Raw genomic sequence first — 18,211 nt, 5'->3', positions numbered from 1 at the left:
CAGAATAACGTAGAAAAAATTATCGTTACCGATAAGGACAATCCTCGTGTGGCATTATAGAGAATACATTTGGCCCGACGCTAGAACTAGAAGACCTTTTCGAAATGGCCATCCAAGTAACGGCATAGAAACCAGGTTCTCTCTGGAGGAACTCGACAACAAAGCTCCTGGAATGTTGCATCATGGCCACGGTAGTATTAATAGCGCTGTAGTTCCAACCACCGGAGAAGAAATCCACCGTTCTGGCAGTGTCAACGCCGCCCTCGGGACATATTACGCTACGATCTTTCGTATTGGCCGCCGAGTAGACGACGATTCTGTTCAACGTTGTACATTCCTCGACGTTATCCAACGTGATACTATATCCCGCCGTCCTTAAATACAAATAATTGATGCGTGCATCTTCAGGCTCTATCAGCCAGGGCTCGTTCACACATTGAGTCGCAGTCAGATCCTCCGTATTGGTTAGAATCTCTTCGACGGCGGCGACACCGGGTATCACTCGCGGCAGGGGACTTCTGAGGGAAATTTCACCGCTGGTTCCGCGTAATCGTCGCTCTTCGAGCTTCGTCGAGCAGCCTTGTTCGCTCGACTCTGCGCCCAACGCGACGAAACGGTACTCCCCTTCGAAATAGAAATCTCTGTAATCTTGCGTGACGTTCATTAAGGTCACGGTGAACCGGACTTCGATCACGTTGGATGTCAATGTTCTCAGAACGATCCTATCGCTGACGTTCGAGCACAGGCAATCGCGAACCTGAATATATACGAACAATGTTATCATTAGCGAGATTTGCATATCTCACGTTGCATTTCTAAACATATATTAACGTTATGAGAATCGTACCAGTTCCACTCCCTGCCAAGGGTACTCGGCAACGATCAACTCAGCCGTGCCAAACTTGGTGGAGTCGCCTATGCGTCGATCGCAGGTCCAGCGATTGACTAACGGGTCTACGTACGAGGAACATCCTTTATCTCCGAACGAGGCTCTACTTATGGACAGTTCTATCCTGTGATCCGGCTCGGTCTCGAAACGATACACACAGCTAACGTTCTGCGCACCACCGCGACCGTAAAAGAATACACTTTTCGGCGACGCGAATTTCCCCGCCTTGGCGAGCGACGACAGTAACGACGTGGAGGACGATGAAGAAGAGGATGAAGAAGACGTGGAAGACGTGGATGAAGTGGACGCGAAACCGAACACATGGTTACAAGAGACCGCCTCGTGCACGAACTCGTAACGCAGTACAAAACTTATCGGATAAAGTGCACTTCCTTGACGTAATATGTGCTCCAAGGTGAGATCTCTGCCGCTGGAAACGTAGCTTTCCGCGAGGCTACAAGGCCTCGCATGACGACTTCCGTTCCGTAGCAAGCTATGGTCGCAGAGACGTGGGGTATCATCCTTACAAAACTGACCCATCAAAGTGATATTCTGTAAATGAAAATTAATTTAGAAATCCTCCTGACGTAAAAATTAAACCCTTGCCGTCCGATGTTGCCATAGTGGCGGCATTTAAAATTTCTCTTTAAAGTCGGATAGATATTTATTGCTTCCTGATCAGACCGCCACTAGAAAAATATGCCAACCGTAAAAGCTTAAAGAAGGCTAACTACAAAAAGAAAGATGAGTATCATACCTTACGCATAGGAATTAATTTATTTAGCGTGCGATCGCCGTCCCAAATGAGCAGCTTCGCATTGCAATCGGAAGCGACGTCGATGCTCGCGGCGGCATCGGCGCTGGCAGCATAGTACTTGACAAAGGACAGCCAAACGATCTCGTTTGGCTTGCCCTGGAAATGGTAGCGACAAGTCGTGTTCGGAGGCAGAGAATGTTTCGGATTTTCCAAGACTCCCGAAGAGCTTTCGTCGCTGGGTATATAAAAGTCGCAGTTGTTGTTCTCCTTAACAAAACTCCGGGATTTCTCGTCGACGAACAGCACCTTTGAACCGTCGATGTGATTGACTAGGTAAAAATTTCGTTACTAGCAAAAGTATAATTAGGAACCTGTTGGGAATTACCTGAACCTCGAGCTCGAAGCCGGGCAAGAACGACAAAGGAACGGGATGAAAGGGATTGTCGTACGGAGACGTGTGGAACTCCAAAAGCATCGTGTTATGGCTACTAACTATGTCTGGCACCGCGTCACCTCCACAAAGTCTAACCAGCACCTTGTCGGAGGTTGAACCCCCGTCGTACACCGTCAAGTAATCTTGCACCACGTTGCATTGATCCCAAACTCTGTATTACAAAATAATTCAACGCGTTCCATTAATCGATCTTTCAAAGAATGGAATATCTTCAACTCTGTCGAAAAATTTGTATTTTTCAAAGTAATTCAAAAGCTCTATCGATCGACTTACTGCCACGCGGTAATTCAATTTGTAAAATAATAAGAATTTTATATTACTCGCATTCTGGCCGTATTTGCGAGGGCCGCGACAGATTGAAATATACTACGTCATAACGTATCATTTTTGTAAAATATTATACCGTATCTGCGCCTCTTCTCTCTGAAAATATTATCCAAATCATTCACATTGTTGACAATTTTCTGCTCCATGAAATATATATTTTTTTAGTTAGTCTAAAAAATTTATTATTTTCTAATTTAAAAAGAGGCGCAGCGACGGTTAATGTGACAATCAACGTGTTAAAATATTCAAAAAATAAGAAGAAATATCGTACGATAACGCGGTACCTTAATATCCTTTGGCTGCCGTCGTACTTGACGACCTGGTCTTTGATGTGTATCTTGTGACTGTTTCGCTGACTCACAGCGAGCAACGCCCGATGACCGGGTGGCGCCCGATTTTGCTCTACCCGGTAATAGCAAGTGACGTTTCTGGGATAAACGCCCGGGTAATTCGGCGATTGAAGTCGACAGGCTCGCGTGTCGCACTTGGTAAGCACACGGTCGCAGTACGTTCCGTTCACTAGCTCTCCCCGCCACGTGGACATACTACTGTTCCCGTATCTGAGGTGCGCCTCGCTACGTCTCAGGAACTTATACGATAATTTGAAGTCGAAATTATAGCCACTACCCTGTTGACAGTCAATATACAAGTATATCTGAAGAAGAAGAAACATACACGAAGATCTTCAGATACGTAACTTTCACGTATTTCTGATTTTTCGGGTCTCAATCGCGTTATTAGGACGTTGCGCTTGGGTCCGACGTTTCCTGCACATTCCAGTTCGCTCAATTAGTACAGAGTTGCTTCTTTACTATAAGAATCGAATAAAAGAATTTTCGAATGAATTAGAAATAACAATATTATAAATAATTTAGCTTCTGCGTATAATAAGATGAAACGGATCTTGTTGACGAATGGATGAAGAATTGTAAAGTGTAATCAATTTTAATACCTCCTTATCTAAGGGAGCGAAGAAGCGAGCTGAAATATTCATTGAAACGTTGGACAAAGTGAAACGTATTAATAACATCATCGAAACCCGGACAATCACAAACATGTCACATAGACGAAGATTTATAAGGTCTCTAAGAAGCTCAAGGGGCTTTCCCTTTATGTACATATGTTAGCTGTTATCGGACCTTAGTGCTTTGTGTGCGACTTGCCGCTAAATCGCAGTTTTATTTGGTGCTTACGTTTTGTGCTTATTATTATCTCCCACATGACATACGACTGATAATTATCAAAGAAGCAAATTTGCGCTTACCTGTTCTGCTAGCCGGAGTAAATACAAAGTTAAATTGATGGAAGGAGTTTCACTGTAATACACGGTGTACCCCCATGCGCTTCCGCACCATTGACCTCCGGTCGCTGGTCGACCCTTTTCCCGAATGGTCATGTAACCATCCGGACATCCTTCCGACGTGAACGATAAAAATCGGCCAACGGTGAACGTGTCGAATGTTAACTGCAATATCACGAACTTCCAGAGAATGCTCGATAATTTTTGTCCTCGTTGATTGTTCTTATCTACGTATCGTGCTTATCGTGGTATCGTATAAAGAATTAATTTTGTACATAACTAACTTTCTACGTATTAAAAGTTGAAAAGAGCGCAGATAATACTACACAAACGAGGGACGTCACATTAAAACCATTAGGTGACTGTAGAAGTTCAAAACCTTCCAATCGGTTCTGTTACTCTCGGTCTTTGTAAATGATTAACGTGAAAGCACGATGGATAGGTAAAAACGCATTTAGAAAATGCATCACAGAGTTAAATTGAAACGCTCGTTTCGTCTGAGAGACAAAGGTTCGAGGAGAGTTCCTGCATCAACTCGATATTCGATTTATTACGAAACAACGCGAAATCCGTGGACAAAAGTAAAAAGGGGATTTCTACGTGTAAAGAAGCGAGGGACGAAAGAACAGGAAAGAAGTACATCGAAGAGAAACACGATTAAAGAGGACATACAGAGAAATAAACAAACTTACAAAAACAATTTTCAAGAGACGATCTATTTTCGCTAAAACATCGACCACGCGCGCGCGTCCACGCGTCTATCTGTGTCCGTATATGCCTAGGAGAAAAAATTATTGTCCCCTACTACTGTCTGCCTCGTGACAGTCTCGTTCCACTCGCGCGACGAGTCACCGTTTATTTCCTACGGATTCCATGCTGGCTGCCCGCACGCTCGTTCGTGTGTTCGCTTCGCGCGCGCGTGTTCGCAACTCCTTTTCCTCCATCCCACCTGAACTAGATCTCCGAGATCAGAGCCGGCGGCAGTGAAATTGAGATGACACAAGAATGGCAGTCGATCTTCCCTCGGCCGGCGAACTTCCACCCTGTAGGTCCGGCCGACGTCGCCGTACAACGTTCTGTTGCACACTGTAAAACCAGGTAGAAAAGTAAAAATCCTGCTGCGATATTCTCGCGAGATCTATGACCGCTTCTTTCCTTCCCTTCTCTTTCCCCCCGATTTGCCACTGCGTCGCGAATCACGAGATTGCGAATCAAATGGAGAGGCAACAGAAGCGAACTTCGGGATTCTGATGTTCTATAGTTTGCACGGCAGAAGGAGTTCTCGTCCTGGGTAAAAACATCCTTTATCGCGTAATGCAGTTCGTGTTTAGGTAACCAAACTTTGATTAACGAATCTTTGTTACCTTTCAGATGGTAGATTTAGCACTAGAACTACCGACAGTTAACGCGAAGCTATTTCTACCAAAACCAGTCAAAACGACTGGTCTTTCAAAAATACGTAATAATTTTATATTTATTGATTTATTTCTTTCTTACAGAAGCAATTGCATTATTATTAATCCATCTGGGACCGTGATCGACCTAAACGAGGGTCGACACATTTATAAAATTGTAGAACCAGTCATTTTGGCTGCTGTGATATATCTAATGTTAGCATCTAACGATCTAGCGATCGATCCGGAATTTTCCTCATAACTGATATCGTCCTATCGAATGATACGCAGTAAAAATTTAAAAAACGCGTGGCAAGTTGTAGAAAACGAGGAAACTGGTCAATTGGGGTTCGATAAACAGATTGCAAGACCCTTTTACGCTTTGACAAGTAGCAGTCATTTTGACTGGTATTGGTATAAATAGCCTCGATACGAAATTATTTTCAGTTTGTATACATAAGAAACAAAATAAAATTCATTATATTATTCTCCTACCTATCGTTACGAAAGTCATTACATCGTTGCGGAAAAAAGTAACATAACATGAAGTAGGAATTTGAAAATAAAATTGTAAAACCAATCAATTTGACCGGTGTGGTAGTTCTAATGTTAATAGAACGAAGAATTAACGTCACCGCCGTGGAGCCCGTGCGTTGTACGAGCACATCGAATATTATAAATTACGAAGGTTTCTAATTGTTACGACCATCGTACATTTCATACTTCAAGATCCACATGGGAGAATCTTTGTGTCAACCTCGCGACGTAACCGTGGCAGCGCATCCTTTGAATCTACAGCGAAAGGGTTGAACGAGAACTTAAGATCTTCCATCTTGGCGAACAAACGATCGCGAAATGCGTTCTTTGATCGATACGTTTCGAGATTGGTTGTATATTCTTGAAAACGACGTTTAATCATCGGCGTACTAGTAACCGCGTATCGAAGAGAAATAGGAATTTTAATTGAATTAAAATTGCTGGGGCGAAATGGCGGTCAGGAATCGAACGAAACAGGTCGGATAAAGGACTCACGGGTGCAATATTTCGGCTCGTCGGAGTTGTCGCCGCAGTCATTTTCGCCGTCGCAGTATTTGTCCTGGGCAACGCAGTTTCCTGTGCCACATAGGTACTCGGATGGCCTGCAAATGGAATGCAAATAAAACGTACAATATATCCTTTCGAATACGCCTCGATACGACAGATATATCGGTTTGGTTCAACGACGGACACGCGTACGATTTAATGGCGGACCATCGCCGAATACGATCGACGCGATTTTGAATCACGATTTAATCCTATTTTCGTAAGCGCCACGAATGGAAAGCGTAACGGGGGAATAAGAGTAAGAAAATATCGATCTGCAACGCAAACATTTGTGGTTTCGAACGATTTTAAATTTGCCTGGTAAAAAATACAAGGTTTTTCATAAAACGTGACCGAGTTGGTATAAAGGGAAGTCTGTTCCAGTTGACCTTGTTTCGACGTTGCTGTAGAATCACATTTCTCTCCCGATACTAACTGCTCGTCTAATTTCAAACAGAAGAGAATAATGAAGAAGTTTTCTGGTAATGTAACCTGAGAATCAACGACGAAGAAACAACGGCCGATCGATTATACCTGCAAACATTTTCCAAATTTGTTGTTGGCGTGGTGGTCGCACCGGACGAGGTCTCGGACGACGTCAGAGCTGGATAAACGGGAAAACCAGGGTATCCAGAGTAATCTGAGGAGATTCCAGGGTGGTAACTAGCGGAGCCAGCCTCGATCGAGGCCGTGATCGCGGCTGCGATCAGCAGCAACCGCCGGCACATCAACATGCCCCCTCACCCTGAAAATATACAAAAAAGAAAAAAAGAAAATAAGAACGAGGGAACGCTTATCAAAATATATTAGGTATTTCGTATCTTTGGTAATTAAAAGACGACGCAACTTTCTTTTCAGTTCAACTCTCTTCTTTGATATTGACAAATTAAATAGATCTGGCAAATTAAACGTATTGTTTACGCGCGAGGATTTTAATACGAAACGCTTATTAAAATAGAAGACACGTAGTTTCGAACAAAGAGGCCAGAAACTCGGAGAGATAGCGACCGGGATTATGCTAATTCTATTCAACCGCTCGTATTTGTCTCTCAAATCTGGAATGTGTTCTTATTTCTCGGACAAATGGTCGGTTCCAGTTTACTTCATTCGTAAGTTCGTAAGAATTTTTCCTTTCGTTTCCCCTTGCGTCGTGTCCGACCGTCATTGACGAAACGAGGGAAGAACAAGACGTTGCGGAGAAAAAGCGTACCGCTAAACGTGGGTAAATGCCATAAAAAAAATAAGCATATCCAAGCGGGGAAACTGCGTAGTACGCGTGCCGCAAAAGCGTTCTGTTTATTAAGTCGCCGAATGGAATCTGGGCCAAACATGACCCAGGGACACGTACCGGAAACTGGAATATGGTAATTTGGCCTGGCTCGCTCCGCGAATATACGGCACAGCCTCGTACGAGTGTCACTGGAATTGCAAGCAACTTAAGCGTGCACGGTCAATTGAATACGAAAGAGTGGAGGATGACGGAGAAATAGGGTGAAAGCAGCACATTCAGAGAGGATCGAGCGATTTTTTAAATTGCCGTCGAATTATGAACGTCGTGCACCGTTTCTCGAGTCTACCGCGAGCAACGAAGAAGGAAAGGGTAGCTCGAGACGATAACAGTATCTTGAAGTAGCATCGTTGCACGGTCGAGCATAATCTTCAGCAATTTACGATGAATTCTGGCAAACACCTCGGGGCAACGTCTTACGGCGATTTAAGACCAAACGAGCAAATGCTTCGCCCATTTTAATAAAATTTAGAAACGAAAGCGCGAGGGAACATTCGTTTCGCCGTTTAGCTCCGATTGGTCGCCGAACCGGAAATCGAATATCCGAATGCTCTAAGAACGTTCTATACTTTGGCGACGAACGCGAGCGAACGTTCCTAGAGAGTACACCTCAGAGACGCTCGATAATAATTCTCTGTTCTGTTCTGTCTTCGTTCGGTCTCGAAACAACGATATCCGATGAAAACATCGTAGCTAACATTTGTTAACGAGAAGAAGACATTTCTGCGGCGATATTCGACGACGGAACTTTTTGACACAAAGCGCTGTGCCATGAAAACGTAAGGCCAACTGCCCAATGTACCATCGATATCCCTACGCGGAAAAATGCATACGCGGCAACCGTCGCGGACGTCTAACAAACGCGTGCGTAGTGGAGACATCGAGGAGCAACAAAGGAAAGAATCCGTTTGGTTTTGAACAAAAGATTCATTTTGTTTCGAACAGCGAAGTGCGAAGAGTCTAGCGTAATAGCGAAGCAAACGCATTCGAGAAGCGTGATCGTTGATCGTTGATTGTTGACTGTTAATTGTTTGATAAACTTTTTTGTCGAATATCGAGAGTATTTCTTGGGCACTTCCACATTAAACCACCTCGTTTCCAAGAATGCTGCATGAAACCGTTCGCTCACCTCTGCGATTAAAAGAATCGAAGATGCATTTTTGGAACGTTCGCGGAGCATTCTTAAAGCATTTGGACGTTAGATTTCCAATTCGGCGAACAATCGCCAAACAGCGAACTTGCTCCATGCTCGTTTACGCGTTCATTTTACTCGCTTCGTTTAGACGCACAATTACAAGTGTCGTTCCGCGGTACCGAGTTTTGTACCGTGTCTCGAACGATCGAGCAGAGAAAGATGGCGATGAACGCGATGGAAACAGGAAAACGATGGAGAACGAGCGTCTCAAAGCGGTTTTAAAATCAGTTTCGACCGTTATACCGCGACGAGGACTCGGTGATCCGGTAATCCGACAGAACGACGCGACGTTCCAGGAACGGTCGGACCTGGGTTAAATTGCCCGCACCGGCTTCGAAATTGGGTCGGTGCACGAGAAAATCGACTGCAGATTGAGAGGACCTCTTCGCGGTGGATCAACCGTCTCTCCTCCTCTTCTCTTCTTGATTTGTCCTTCCTCCTCCTCCTCCTTCTCCTCCTACTTCTTCCCTCTATCCACGGTCGTTTTCATCGATGCGAAATTGGGGCCGGTGAATCGTCGGCCAAGAATAGGCAGGCTGGATCGTCGATCGACGATTCCAGCTTTCACAGAACCCGATGGTTGTGCCGGTACTTAGAAACGCGGCCGAGGAAGAAACGATTTTGCGTAACAACCGAACTCCGGCCGCTCGCGCTCCAATTCGGCCGTATTGCAGCGGCCTTCCACGCAAATTGGCCGCGTATTTTGGCCTTCTTCGTCCACCCGATACGATGATCGTGCCAGCGATGTCTGTAATTGTACCTGCCGGCGAAATTCTTTCCACGAGGAAACGCGCACGGCACTTTTCCGTTATCTTCGTCTAACTTGTCCCATCCGTTCTTATCTCTTTGTTATCGATTCGAAGATCGGATTACGCGTTAACGGACGAATACTTTACAATAAATAAATTCTAGTCTGTATATTTAATTAATCGTCGATACGTTAATTAACAATACATATCGCCGAAGCGAAGTGCCTAATGAGCCGTCGATATCCCAATGGTCCTTCCAATGTTCGAGAAGAAGGCGTGCGTGGCAACGGTCGCCTAACAAACGCGTCACACGCTGAAGAAGACCACGCGCTGAGAAACAGTAATAGGATAGGCCAGACACCCTGCATACCACAGCCATCGAAAATAACGGAATAGTAACGGAATAGGCGCCTCTGAGATACACCAGACGACAAGCCCTCCAAAGGGACTAAAACCTCAGTATAAAAATCCCTCAAAATAAGCGCTCGCCCCAGTCTGTTAAAACATCTCGACCCAGTCTCTTGTAACACTTTGAACCGTCGCTCTGTTGGATTTGCATAATAAATTCCATTATCATATATAAAGTTCAATTTCTTCACCTTATTCGCGAAACGTTCGAACTGCGACGCGAGCAGATCACCGGCGATCTATCGGTTTCGCGATTTCTTGTATCTCCGACGTGACAAACGCGTGGATAGTGAGGATATTGAGAGGCGACAAAGAGAAAAGAATCGAATCCGATCGACGGTTAAGTTTGAACCAGGAAGCGACTTATAACCGAGAGCGATACGCGACGCGATCAAAAGAAGACACTTGTTAATAAATATATCGTTGACCTAAGCACCGAGCGATTATTTAACGCACTATACTCTCAATATCACCTCATATTTCTGAGAATTCTTGATAGAAATTGTTCGATGTATTCCTCCGAGTATCCTCCCGTATTTCGATATAGTTTAACAAAAGGCAAGGTTAAAATTCAAGCGAAATGACCGTCATTAACGTATCTTGTCTCGCAATATCCTGCACACAAGTTCCAAGAAAGCCGTAGTATTATTCCTGGCAACTACGCGCGCCGATAAAAGCTCGTTAATGTCGGCCGATTGCGCATCGAAAATTCTTAGGCGGAGACGGAGGCTCGGAAACTTGCTATTCCGTGTGTTCCATTAACATTTGCCATCTCGGTTACCCTTTAATCTCGCCAAAAATAGGGGCACCGGAATCGTTCCAGGTTCACCTTCGGCCGGTTGGCAAGCGGCGCCTCTTTCCGCGTTATTGATCACGCGGCGGCCTTTTTACAATCAATTGCTGTTCCCTCGTGGTCGATCGATGCGAATGCCGGTTCGCAAAAACTGTCTGGAGCCCGAACAGCTCCGACAGCGGAGGGAGCACCGGATTAAAATTCAATAAAACCGGTGGATCGTCCTCTATCGGGGCGCTGTTCATAAATTTCCGTGAAGAAGCTACAACCTGTTGCTTAATTATAGCTTCTCACGCGGCCGCCACCGAGCCTCTCTCTTTCTCTCTTTCTCTCTCACTTCTTTCTGTCTCGATTGGTATGCACGCCTCGAAAATCGATGAGTTCTCCCGCTGTACTGGCCTCGATACCGGGACTAAAGAGTTTCGCGACCGCTTTCATTCATTTCACCCTTCTGGTCAGCCGTTTCGCGGTTCGAAAATCTACCGACAGTTGCCTCCATTCAGGCCGAAACCGATACCGATCGATGGTTGCCGCCATTCAATTCAAATATTCGACAATGTCTATCCATATTCCGTTGCGTCATTTTGCCCGACGTCTATAGACCCTATGAGTCGTTATAGCCTTCTGTTCATTGAATAGCCGGTTTCGATTCGGCCAGGGAAGAGTGCCAGAAAAAGTGAAGATTTCGGGGAATAAGTGATACCAATGAGAGTGAGAGAGAGAGAGAGAGAGAGAGAGGGTGAGAGGAAAGGGAAGGAGAAGGGGAGGAGATGTAGGAAAGTTAGTTTCCACGTGAGAGATTTCGTAACGAGGCTTGCCTTGCAACCGTAGCTAGTGCACAGCAATAACGTGATATTAAAAATTACTGGTAATAAATAAGGCGGAAATTGCTGCGCGGAAGATGGAGGATTTTCAAGATGTATTACGCTGCTACTCGGACTTCGTAGTGGCTTAAGGCGAAGCATCTAGGAAAAATACAGAGAATGATTAACGCGTTTGGTTACACGGTCTGAGTTTCCTACAAACGATGTCACTCGTTAAATTTCGCCGATCGTAAGCAACGTCGTACGATATTAGGAAAAGCCGCGTTCGTTCGGAGTAGCGCGATCGGTGGCAACGATCGATCCGATCAAACACGAGCGAAACGCGCAAGACGTTCAATTATTATCGTTCGAATATAATCGAATTCTCTACGTTGATCGTCTTCTACGTCGTAGGCACGAGTTTGATTAAAAAGAGAAAAAAGTTAGCACGTTGTGCGACGTATTGCGAAAATACGTTGCCAGGGCTAAGGGTTGCAAGGTAAACGAACGATGGAGATTTTTTTTTATCGGAACGAAGCACCGTCTATAGAGTCCTGTGTTCCTAGGATCCGACCATACATCCCTCGGGTGTTACGAGACAGATGCAACGTGTCTACGTATTGGTGGAATAGGAAAACTGCGCATATGTGGTGGAACAAAGTTGGACGTTGGCAGGGAAAAGTGCCAGGAGGTAGTGAAAAGGGAAGGAAATAAGTGTTGTACGTGATGGCGTGGCTTGTCGTTGCCAAAAATCAAACTTTCCGGACCGTGCAAACCTTACCCGACACACGTAGGTGCTCGGTTATAAATAAAACGTAGAAACTGTGTATTTTGTAATATTATATTCGACGGAGGTCGCTTTTCAATTGTGCATTAGTCGTTAACGAAACGGAATATCCCCTCCCGCTACGGTTGATTAATATTTGCCCGAAAGCCCGGTCGTTTTGTGCAGTAAAAGCGAGCTATTTAATTACATCCTATGGTTGGGTCATTAAATAAATAAAACGCTGCCAGCAGGCGGAACGAGATAAAATTTTCATGCTGGTATCGCGAACGAAATCAGAGGCAGATCAAATTTTCAATGGATCTTTGACGCCATCTATTTTTATTATTATCCTTGCTAGATAATTTGTCGGACGAGATATAGAATAAATCTATCGGCTTCGTAAATCTCAAACATAGATGCTGATCTTGAAATTTATTTCCGTTTCGATGGAAGACTGGCAAAAGATTGAAGTCTTTTGATCTTTACATTTTTGATTTTCAACCACCGTGGTATCTTTCCGTCGAATTTTCGCCAGATTCCGGATTCAACGAAACTGTATTACGGTAGCGAATTAGCATTTGGAAATCCCTCTTAACACCATCTAGCCACCCGTTTCCCATCCCTCTATTATTTCGTAGTCTAAAGTATTCTAGCTCCTTAATTAGTCTTGGTAATCTCACAGCGTCCTAGCCCGCAATTACACCGAGCTGCTCATTAAATTTAATTCTCACGGTTGAAATAAATTTCCCTTATTTACCAGGCAGCTCGTTTGTCATCAATTCTTTGGCCGATTGATCGAGCGGAAGTACAGGCAATCTCGCTAGATCAAACACAGCCATCTTGCCTTTCCTGTGGCGAGAGCTGAGTAAGTAAACCGTGCTTGGCGCGACCTGACATCATCAGGATTTTATCTGGTCGGTAATTTCTTTCCATCGATTCCGCCGCGACGCGGGCAAAAAGTCAATTTATTCAAGACCCGCGTGTACCGTGGCGCTGATAAATGTTCCTTTTCCGAACCTTAGCCCTCGTTTTCTGACCACAACGTGTTGCGTCATCCCACGTACGACCGATTCTCCTGTCGCGCATTGTATTCTCCGTCATACGTTTCCATTTTTACTCGTCAAAAGTACCCCTCAGCGCGGTTTCCTCCCTGCCTCGCCGAGACGAGTCAGCGACGATATGGCAAAAAAAATCTAACGTAACCGAGAAACAGGGGAGCCGGTAAATCGAATTTTCGTCTAAAGGTCAGCCCAGAAACTCGACCTTATAGCTAGGTAGAATTTGGCCCCCTCTTATTAATCTCGTTGTCCAAGTTCCGTGGCGAAGGTCTGCCGATAATCCGATAGTGATCGCACGACATCGAGTTACATCGTTGAAATTGAAAAATGTCTAAGCTGATCGGGATTTGGAAATTCCTGGAATTCCAACCTTGTCTGTCTTTACTATCGTCGTTCTGCGGCCTATCTCAATTATATTCCTATGGTTTCGAAGCTGGTCACTCGTACGTAACGGCTGTTAACCAGCCGACAAATTCAGTTTGCCGCTTCTGCTTGGCGATTCCCTCGAGCTTGGGAACGAAATGTCGCCTCTCGTCATCCTCTTATCGCTCACCGAAGCATCTAAACGAAAGTATCTGTATCGCAGAATGAAGGGGCGTAGCATAAAATTGATGTGCCGACACATTCATCAGCGGCGATTTTCGGGCAAGTTTCAACCCTCTTTTCAATCCCCTGTTTCCCCGCAATTTATACCAGTCCGCGTAAACATATCGCGATCATACCGACAAAACAAACACATGTATTACCAGGCTTGTCTATCAGAAGCTGGATAAGAGCGGTTGGCGCGACCTAGCATCATCAGGATCTTATCTGTCGCTGGTAATCTCGCTCCATCGGTCCCGTATCCCGGTTCCATACACGCGTCATACATCACCGTGGCACGTTGCGCTATATAGCTAAGCCCTGACGTTTAGCTTTTTGCGAGAGCGTCAGCGAGAACACACGTAGTATGTGCGGCGCCATGTTTCGATCCACGGCCAGGAGTCCCCATTATATCTCTTCCTTCTCCTTCCTCCATCTCCTCTTCCTTTTTTTCCATCCCTTTTTGTCTATTCCTCTCTATTCTCTATTTTTCCCACTCTTCTTTCCGCTGCATCGCCCAGGTACCTCGTCGAATTCAGAGGCCTCGTCCTCTCGTGCGGAAAAGGCAGTCGAGCCAGGGAACAGCACGTGAACGAAGAATACCACGCGATTGTTAGGCGTCCCCGATTAATCTACGACTTCTTTTCCTTCTCCTCCTCCTCCTCCTCCTCCTCCTCCTCCTCCTCCTCTTCCTCCTCCTACCTCTCTGTTCTGCTCTCGTCCTCTATGTCGGTGTAATGGTGCTCGTCTCTCCTTATGATTGCGACGACACAAAGACACAGCTCCACTCGTGTAGACGGCCAAGATAGATATAGTTAAGTGGGTGAACGTGGGTGTCATCGACAGCAGCCGAGTATAGCCTGGTTCTTTTTCTTCTCTCCTACCGTAGACGCTAATCAAAGTACCACTACGGGTATACAGCTTCGGAGAAATATACGGAGAATAGCGGATTGATTGGCCGAGGAGGCGCGTCGATTGTGCCGGGCAAACGATAAAGCTACGCGCACAGAAATGGAAGATCGATGCGTGGAATTTTATCTGGCAATTTTTAACCTGTCGTTAGAGGCGCGTTTTGCTGCCGGGGCAAAACTCTGGCAAATTTCCCGTACACCGACCTACGTAGCTACGGTTTGTGGCGGGACAAAGAAAAAGAAGAAAGGAAAGGAACGCTAGCAGGAACATTTTAATCAGCATGGGAACAGTTTGCAGCCTCCAAGTTTTGCACGCGGGATGACGTGTACGTTACTTCTCCATTTTTTTTCTTTCTGAAAATTTTCTAGCAAAGCTTGACAAATTGAGGAACGCCGAGAGTCACCGGTACAAAGGTAAAAATTTATGTTCAGTGTGTATATATCTCGGCGCACGCGCGCACAAAAAACGGATCGGGGTGGGTGGGGAGACGAGGAGGGGGAGGAAAAAAAGAGAAGAAATGTTAATCATGGTCTATTTCTATGGCGAATGAAAACTGACGTTAAAAAGTGACGTATAAAAACAGCAGTTATTCGCTGCTCGGCCAGAATAAATTAATTACAAACGGAATGGTCGGGTTTCTGCTTAATTGCTCGTTCTTGTACAAATTTTTTTTTCGCATTTCCTTTGGCCAACACTGGTCAAGCCGAATACTCCTGCCAAATGAAAGAATCAACCGTGAAATGGCTACTTCCGTTAGGACAGAAATGGTCTCCGCAGGATTTCCGACGTTTTTGTACCGGCCACCGCACGAAACAAACAATAAAATTTATTTACAGACGTTTCAACCTCTGTGACCTCGTTCTACGAGCGTTAAAATTGGAACACAGGATATTTTCGATGGCCGTGCTGCTATTAAATTTCGTCATTTTATGTAGACCCTCGACCAAGCTCAACAGAGCCGTAATGCACTAGTCACGGCAGCAGGATTAATACGCGAATCGTGCATTTATTCGACGGAACTGTTTGTTTATCAGGAAGTTGACTGGGACCCTGTCGGAGTTTACAACCGCCCCTGTCGCTCTTCAAATAAACCTCTCTCGAAAAATCGATGCGCAATCACGGAACGCCACTGACGAAATTTCGCTAGTGCCGGGGCATCAACGAACGCGTTATTCTATCGCGACTATCGTGCCAAACGCGTTTCTAATATTTATCGCTAAGTTATTCGAACGATCGTGTCAACATTCCGGATAAATTGAATGGAAAACTCGTCTAAAATATTTTGCGCACATTCTGAGCAAAAGCGATCTTTAATCCTTTCGGTTCGAGCGTCGCTTATAGGCGGCGACCACGCGACGACTCCTGAGTCCGGCGCCTCGAATATCGAGCATCCGAATGACGCATATACAAGTAGTCAACAAAATATTTTTTCGTTATCAGCAGAACATCTTCCGATGATTTTATTGGCATATTGGATTAATCGCTTCTTAACGCGTTGGTCGCCCGGCGTGATACGACTAAGTATCCTGCGGGGCCCAAATCCGACCGCCGCTACGCAGAACGTAAATAGAGCGACAAGCGGCAATTCATTGTTTATTGCCTTCGGTTCATTGTTTATCACCTTCGATTCATTGCGATAAGCTTTCCAGCTGGAGTATTCCGAGGGATCTCATGGCAGATATCTCGGATCTTTGATTTGATCGAGAAGCATACCTGTGAGACGTACGTCAGTGATCTTTTTCATCCTCAAAATGTTCAGTAAACAGCATGAAAATATATTTGAAAGTGAGGAGAGTAGTGATGACGATGAATAGTCTACGACTATTGTTCGAAGTGCCCAAAATCACCCCAAATGTGTTTGGAATGTTTTAACAAACACCGGCGTAATGTAATATTTTATCCAGAATATAAATTAACAAAAAGTACGGTATAATTTGTTTTTAATATTTTTATCTTGTATATCCTATATTTAATTAACTCGAACAAGAGATATGGGTGACATTGATATGGGTGACGCGGCGACCAACGTGTTAAAGTTACTCATTGTTGAAACAACATCAAAATGTTTCACGCAATATATTTCAAACATCCAAACGATCGTATACTGTTTCATGCTAAGAATCTATTAAACCCATTAGCAGTGAAACGATACTTCATATACGGCTCTCGCAAGAATTATTGTTATTTAAGACTTAGGAAAAAGGTGTATATAGCTGCCACGCACACTGTGCGTATCTCTGGTCCGCGTTTCCGTTCAGTGACAGTACTTTGGCAGACTGGACTGCCAAAGCGAAAGAGTTAAGATACACCGTTCGATAAAACACGAAGTGCTAACGCGCTTCTCGTATTCACCGCCTTCTAGCGAAATATCTACGACCTGTGTGCGCTAAAACAATCGACAGAGATCGTAGACTCAAGTTTATTATTCAACTTTGAACAAAATGCGCTATAAACACTTATTATTCCATGTTTCGATTCAATTTAGAGAAACGTACGAATAAAGATTATTCTTTTCTACAAAGGGTCTGGTTCAACGCCGAAAGGTTAAAGTGAAAATCTACACCTCCGCGTGCTTTACGTTTCGTTCAATTCGTTCGTTTCAATATGCCTGAGGACCTAGAAGACCCATGTACTTCTCTCGTCTCGTAACCTAGAGAACTGGTGCGCCTGGCGAATGCAAAAAGCAGAGGCAAAGTGTTCTTAGGGAAAAGGAAAATTAACCAATCCAAGAGGGCCCGTCTCCGCGTAAGATATTATGTCGGCTACAAAGAGGTTGACAAAGCGAGACCGTTGGCGGATGAAAAATTTCTAGACCATCCCTCATAATCAAGGACATGACTAATGGACTCAGCTGGCTATGTTGCACGTACCGCCAGATAGAATGCATAGTGGACGCGTGCCTTCGGGCTACGTGTCTCTTTCACGCAACCAAAGTCAATAGTTGTCGTTATTTCGCAGCAAGGGGAACACGCAAGTTCAGCCAACTGCTCGTGAATATCGCGATCCGAATCGGTGAGTACCACGGATCGATACTTATTTTGGGTTCCGCTGGCGCGAATAATTGAAACGGAAGCGGTGGATGACCTGTCGTTAAGCGGAGATCGTTGCCCGATGATCTCAAATCTTCGTCTATTCTAGGAACGATCGCTAACATGATAGAACTGAGAGGAGGAAGAAGAAGAAGCGACAGGCTGGAAATAGAAGAGAAATAAGAAATTAAAGCCAAAGGAGACAGTTAAAAAGGATGCTGAATATCACGTGGGATCGGAAAATTTCGAAGAATTAGACCAGAGAGAATTTCGATCGCTTTGAATATACTGTCCGAATTGAAGGATGTTTGAGAATCTTGAAAAAAAAAATCTTGAAACATTGGTGGCTCTTAAGCGTCTTGAGAACGGCTGAAATATGCAGCAGGTGAGTTCAGCCAAGAGGGACGAGGAAGCGTAGAAAGAG

The 18,211-nt window shown here is 44.8% G+C and overlaps 1 protein-coding gene across 6 annotated transcripts in view; it reads right to left on the bottom strand.

The window, feature by feature from the left end:
- The window catches only part of LOC122572933, a 43,007-nt gene that overhangs the window by 2,441 nt on the left and 22,355 nt on the right, over nucleotides 1-18,211 (bottom strand). For 2 of the 6 annotated variants that reach the window (XM_043738669.1, XM_043738674.1), the window contains exons 2-10: nucleotides 6,739-6,949; nucleotides 6,154-6,260; nucleotides 4,677-4,813; nucleotides 3,692-3,892; nucleotides 2,712-3,055; nucleotides 2,032-2,251; nucleotides 1,647-1,952; nucleotides 848-1,441; nucleotides 30-757 (exon numbers count right to left, since the gene is read on the bottom strand). In XM_043738669.1, coding sequence (XP_043594604.1) covers nucleotides 30-757; nucleotides 848-1,441; nucleotides 1,647-1,952; nucleotides 2,032-2,251; nucleotides 2,712-3,055; nucleotides 3,692-3,892; nucleotides 4,677-4,813; nucleotides 6,154-6,260; nucleotides 6,739-6,938 — 2,837 coding nt within the window. In that variant the 5' untranslated portion in view covers nucleotides 6,939-6,949. Of the gene's footprint in view, nucleotides 1-29; nucleotides 758-847; nucleotides 1,442-1,646; nucleotides 1,953-2,031; nucleotides 2,252-2,711; nucleotides 3,056-3,691; nucleotides 3,893-4,419; nucleotides 4,814-6,153; nucleotides 6,261-6,738; nucleotides 6,950-7,552; nucleotides 7,661-8,621; nucleotides 8,902-8,930; nucleotides 8,948-18,211 lie in introns of those variants that run through there. The other 4 variants (XM_043738673.1, XM_043738672.1, XM_043738670.1 and 1 more) reach the window with 4 other exon arrangements.

This window comes from Bombus pyrosoma, linkage group LG11 (assembly GCF_014825855.1).
Source record: "Bombus pyrosoma isolate SC7728 linkage group LG11, ASM1482585v1, whole genome shotgun sequence".
Classification (NCBI taxonomy): domain Eukaryota; kingdom Metazoa; phylum Arthropoda; class Insecta; order Hymenoptera; family Apidae; genus Bombus; species Bombus pyrosoma.
The sequence above is the reverse complement of the archived record's forward strand: the minus strand, read 5'-3'. Positions and strand labels throughout refer to the sequence as shown.